The sequence below is a fragment of the Leptonychotes weddellii genome, chromosome 11 (genome assembly GCF_054177405.1).
Source record: "Leptonychotes weddellii isolate Sample4059 chromosome 11, ASM5417740v2, whole genome shotgun sequence".
Taxonomy (NCBI): Eukaryota; Metazoa; Chordata; class Mammalia; order Carnivora; family Phocidae; genus Leptonychotes; species Leptonychotes weddellii.
This window is the reverse complement of record NC_138379.1, coordinates 12,893,944-12,899,943: the sequence shown is the minus strand read 5'-3', so window position 1 is coordinate 12,899,943 and position 6,000 is coordinate 12,893,944. Positions and strand designations below refer to the sequence as shown.

The 6,000-nt window shown below is 38.2% G+C and overlaps 1 protein-coding gene across 4 annotated transcripts in view; it reads right to left on the bottom strand.

Moving 5' to 3' along the window:
- Positions 1–6,000, bottom strand: part of CKAP5 (cytoskeleton associated protein 5) — a 105,196-nt gene that overhangs the window by 53,587 nt on the left and 45,609 nt on the right. For all 4 annotated transcript variants that reach the window (XM_081798159.1, XM_081798160.1, XM_081798161.1 and 1 more), the window contains one exon: positions 866–970. In XM_081798159.1, the coding sequence (XP_081654285.1) occupies positions 866–970 (105 nt within the window). The remainder of the gene's footprint in view (positions 1–865; positions 971–6,000) is intronic.

Below are 6,000 nucleotides of genomic sequence, written 5' to 3'. Positions count from 1 at the left end.
TTTTTTTTTTAAAGATTTTATTTATTTATTTGAGACAGAGAGAATGAGAGACAGAGAGCATGAGAGGGAGGAGGGTCAGAGGGAGAAGCAGACTCCCTGCCGAGCAGGGAGCCCGATGCGGGACTCGATCCAGGGACTCCAGGATCATGACCTGAGCCGAAGGCAGTTGCTTAACCAACTGAGCCACCCAGGCGCCCTCCAGTCACATTTCTTAGAATAAATTAAACTGTTACACCAAGAGGCTAATCTATATAAAACGTTTCAAGTACATAAGTAAATTAATTATATTTTGAATATGAAAACACTAAAGGGGCACCTGGGTGGCTCAGTCGTTAAGCGTCTACCTTCGGCTCAGGTCATGATCCCAGGGTCCTGGGATCGAGCCCCACATCGGGCTCCCTGCTCGGCGTGAAGCCTGCTTCTCCCTCTCCCACTCCCCCTACTTGTGTTCCCTCTCTTGCTGTGTCTCTCTCTGTCAAATAAATAAAATCTAAAAAAAAAAAAAGAAAGAAAGAAAACACTAAAAATACGTTTTACATATTCATCTCACTTCTGGTCTTATACTGCCTTTCCTACTTTCATAACCACTCTCTCGAGTGGTTATCACAAGTTTCATTTCATCCTGTTATACTGCATATAATCTTACAAGAACAAAGCAAAATATTAATAAGTAAGTAATAAGCAAATCAACTCAACTAAGTATTTAGGCCATGTACCCTATTTTCTATATAAAGCTAATGAATTTAGTTATAACCAACATCTTTACTGAAATGTTGTGAGGGGTTATGCTCAATATTATAAAGCAAGCAAGTCTGCCACTCGTGTTAACGTTGTTGATTTGTATCTAAAAAGGAGTGTTACTCACATGTCCTGCATATTGTCCAAATTTCTTCCTTAGCCCAACAGCCAGGCCAGTAAGACATTTTGCTGCCAAAGCCACCAACATGACATTGGTGTCCTTTCCAACAACCTACAAAAAGGGGGGAAGAAAGGAAAACAAAATAGTCACAACTCTGTAGAAGGGAACTGAAAATGTATTCTTAAAAGAACTCTGCAAGCTGTTATGCTAATGGATAGCCAATTCTGTTTCCTACAAAAGAGGAAAAATTCTTCCTTGACAATATCAAATTTGAGGGTGTCCTTTCATTCTGTTTAGTCTCCTGTCTTAAAGTTCTGCCAGTAACATATACACAGAACCACAACTTCAAATAGCTAACTCTCCATCAGTGGTAGTCTGGGTTGTCAGCACTGCACAACTCTGCAGGAGGGGACTCTGATAATGGCAGAGAAGCTGCAGGCCTGCTGACTTTGCTCTGGGGCAGGAAAAGCCAAAAGACAATGTATCTCAGAGGAAAGACACCACAGGGCAACAGCTCCAACGTTTATACCCAAGGAACACCAGCAGAAACTGGTATAGGTACTTTCAAGAAGTCCATGGGGATGCTAAGTCGCAAATACCACTGCAACCATTCCTCTCAGGGAGCTTCTGGCCTTGCGGCTGCCATTTTACATACCTAATGATCGTCAAGTGTGCATTTAGAGTCTTTTAGCAGAGTTTCCAGCATTATTTATACTACCACCCTCCTTTCACGCTTTACTCTTTTCCCAGGTAGAAGTAATGCTTCCATTCCACCTCGGATTTATTTAGTCCCTAAGATCTTATATTCCATAAGTAGAATGCTTCCTTCCAGATTCCCTGAATTAAACAACCCCTAATGTAGAGCATGCAAGGAAGTTCTAGATGGACTTTCATGCACTCCCTAAGTGCTAAGGAGTAACGATTAAGAGGCAAGATTAACATTTATTAAAAACAAATTAATGTCATAATTTTATAGGTGCTTTATAATCCTTATTTCATTTAATTTTTCAACCCAAACCCTATAAACTAGGGAATATTATCAAATTTTGCAGATTTCAGAAATTAAATATAGATTCCTTGCTAAAGGTCAGAGCTAGCAAATGTGATGTGATGTGATTTAAACCCAGCTCTGTTTTGACTCCAAAGCTTTTGCTTTCTTTACTAAAGCATATTCACACTGTAAATTCATGTTACGGCAAATCCATTTTTCTTATGAGAAGATGAGATCAGGTCCTAATAAACATTTTGTTAAATCCTTTACTATAAATCCATAGAGAAAAAACTTCCATTCAGTTCTGTATTAAACTCACTACTGGCATTTATAAATGTTTGGATGCTCTTTTTTTAACCAAAAGAACTTACAGGAATTATTTAGATGGCAGACTTCATATTTAGCATATAAATGTATATTCTAGGGATGGTCATCAAAAACATGCCAGACCCCATTCTAAGAAATCTTAGTTCAATGAAGAACAGCTCTCTCTATCCACCATTAGAGCAATAACCAGTGGGAGCTGAACCCTAGACACTAATGGTCCTGATGGAAAGTCCTGAAGAGGATCTTGTGAACCTATTATAGTTCAAAATGGTAAAGGATTGAATGAACTTATAGGTGAGTGATGGACTAGGCCTATCTGCCTTCAACACTCATTGTCAAACATCGTAGTTTGATTAAACAGGTTGTTCTAAATTGGGAAATGGGAGTGGGGAAGGTGGAGAAGTGTTTATTTTTAAGAAAAATAGCATATGACTCCATTCCAGATTTGAAAATCTCCATGACTCTGTTCTAGACTAGGGAAAGGAAGCTTTAGCTCACAAAGTTAATTTAACCTAAATAATGGGAAATATTCTATAATTAAAAGTGCTGTCACTTCTCCCATAAATCTAGGCCTACAAAATAATTTTAAGCACAGTTGATCCTTGAACAATGTGAGGGTTAGGGGCACTGACCCCCCTCCCCTCCGTGTAGTCAAAAATCCACATACAGCTTTTGACTCCCCCAAAACTTATTTACAACTACAGAAGCCTTTCCAATAACATAAACAGTTGATGAACACGTATTTTGTATATGTATTATATTCTATAGTCTTATGATAAAGTAAGCTGGAGAAAAGAAAATGTTATTAAGAAAATCACAAGAAAGGGGCGCCTAGGTGGCTCAGTCGTTAAGCGTCTGCCTTCGGCTCAGGTCATGATCCCAGGGTCCTGGGATCGAGCCCCACATGGGCTCCCTGCTTGGTGGGGGGGGCCTGTTTCTCCCTCTCCAACTCCCCCTGCTTGTGTTCCCTCTCTCGCTGTTGTCTCTGTCAAATAAATAAATAAAATCTTAAAAAAAAAAAAAAATCACAAGAAAAAAAAGAAAATCACAAGGAAAGTACATTTACAGTACTGTTCTGTATTTATTGAAAAAAATCCACGTGTAAATTGACCCATGCAGTTCAAACCTGTGTTGTTCAAGGGTCAGCTGTAATTATCAATTAGTATTTATTTTTAACTAGTAATGTAAGCGACTAGTTAATAGTAACCAAAACAAAAACACTCTGTTGACATAGTCAGAAGTCAATGAAATCCACCATGTTTAGAAAACTATGATGAATATAAGCAGTAAGGGGGGAAATGTAGAAAGACCAAGTGAAAAAAAAAAAGGTTAATACCACATAAAAAGCTAGCAAGCGTATATAATAAAATACCTTGAAGACCCAAACCTTAATCTAAAGATTAAAAAAATATATGCATCTACCAGCATCCATAGGTAATTAGCCAAGTCAAAGAAGCTATTGCGGGGGGGAAGTAAGGTAAGGGGTAGGGGAAAAAGTATCTTATAAATGAAAGAACTATAACCTGTGAAAACAGGAAAGCCCACAAAATATGTTAAGTCATGTGACAACTTGAAAGAAGACACCTCAAGAAATAATTTCAGGAATACTGAAAGGAATTTCAAAATGAGTAGTTCTGCATTACTTGTATTAAAGGCAAAAAAACTGGGATTACTTGATATAGACAACAGAGAGAAGAGACCATTTATGGAGGGATGAGGGATCGGTCTGTAGCCTATTCAGTCTCATTCTTTTCCATTTCCTCATTTCCCCATTTTTGACAGGTCTCTGTTAAGTCAACATAATATGGAGATGAAGTTTGTGTTTACATGCAAGTAAAATCACATAAAAAATTTTAAAATGCCTTGTTCCTGGTTTATTTATACAACCGAAATTAACTTTTCATTGTTTTAAATATTTTAGCCACAAAATCAAAATTTTTACTTGTTTGTAAGCCTTTAATCGCCCCCCACTCCACCATATGAAGAGGGAGAAGTTTCTCACACAAATCTATTGTCTATGTCTACCCAAATATAAAATCCATGATCCTCTCTGTAAAGAATACAGCGAGAGAGTATATTATATTCAAATGCCAATGGAAATCACAGAACAGTATTTATTTGAACAGCTAATATCCTAAGAAAATGCATGTGGAGAACATCAATTAATAGTGTATCATTAGATAAGAAAAAATAAAAGTTTTTATCTGAGGCACTGAGAATTCAGGGACAAGTAATAAGATTACAGATAAAAATGATATGCTGGAATTTAGAGAGAATCTGAAGTTCTCAATGCCACTAGAATCTCATTTCCCTCTCTTAGTGCCTTTCTCCCCTTTCTCTTTCCTCCCATGCTCCAGGCTGGTGAAATCTTTTCCCTCTGGGCAATTCCCTTCTAATTAATCTTGCCTGGGTTTGGCGCTCTTCAAGATTGGAAGACTGAGGACTAAACAAGATTGGGAAAAATCATACCTCTGCCTCCAAATCTCACTTGGAGGAAAGCATGGGAAGCTGACTATGAGAAAACATAGCCCATCCTCGTTACTCACGGATTTCATATTTGCGAATTCACCTACTTGTTAACATTTATTTATAACCCCCGAATCAATACTCACAGCACTCTCCTAGTCATTCATAGACAAGCACAGAGCTGTGAAAACTCTGAGTTGCCTGGTGTGCACATTCCCAGCTGAGAATGAACAAAGCAACACTCTGCCTTCTTCTTTCAGCTCTCGTACTGTGAACAAGTATCTTTTTCATGATCTGTTTAGTGCTGCATTTCTTTTTCTTTCTTTTTTCTTTTCATTTTTGTGATTTTTGTTGGTGCTTTCACTGTTTAAAATGGCCCCCAAGTATAGTGCTGAAGTGCTGTCTAGTGTTCCTAAGTGCAAAAAGGCCTGACACAGAAATTATGTGTTAGATAAGCTTTGTTCAGGCATGAGTTACAGTGCTGTTGGCCAGGAGTTCAGTGTTAATGCATCAATAATATATATTAAATGAGACCTCTTCAAATAGAATAAAACAAGTTATATATCGACTGATTGATGAAAATGTTGAGACCAAAGAGTTGCAGGACCCCACCCCTGTGTTTCCTTAGGAGCAATTCGGTCAAGTATTCGCTAATTCAGTGTTGTAATGGCTTTAGAGAAGATACCCACTATGAATAATGAGAATTACTGTACCTATATGTGCATATAACTAAAGATTAACCCCCCCACCACCATTCTAATCCTCTGTAATTTCAGGCTGAAGAAGCAAATTAAAGTTTTCTCTATTCAAGAACACGTCTTTAGAGTTTGTTCTTAAACTCTTTAATTCTATTCACAGTATTTGATCTATACTTTCAGATTTTATGAAAAGCCACTACATACAAATTCATCAACCAGCAGCAACACCAAAGGAGTATTTTCTAAAAGCATTTCTTTTTTTTTTTTTTTTAAAGATTTTATTTTATTTATTTGACAGAGAGAGACACAGCGAGAGAGGGAACACAAGCAGGGGGAGTGGGAGAGGGAGAAGCAGGCTTCCCGCTGAGCAGGGAGCCCGATGCGGGGCTCGATCCCAGGATGCTGGGATCATGACCTGAGCCGAAGGCAGATGCCCAACGACTGAGCCACCCAGGTGCCCCTAAAAGCACTTCTTTCTTATTCAGCACTTGCCTGCTTTATGATGACCACACATCCTTCACTTTACACGCAGATATACAAGGTGGCATAATTTTCTATCTAATGGGAAAATACTCTTCATATTTAACACCTGTCCCATTAAATAGAGCCAATTTAAATAGTTCATCCTATAGAACTACAGGACTAGAATATCTGGGGCG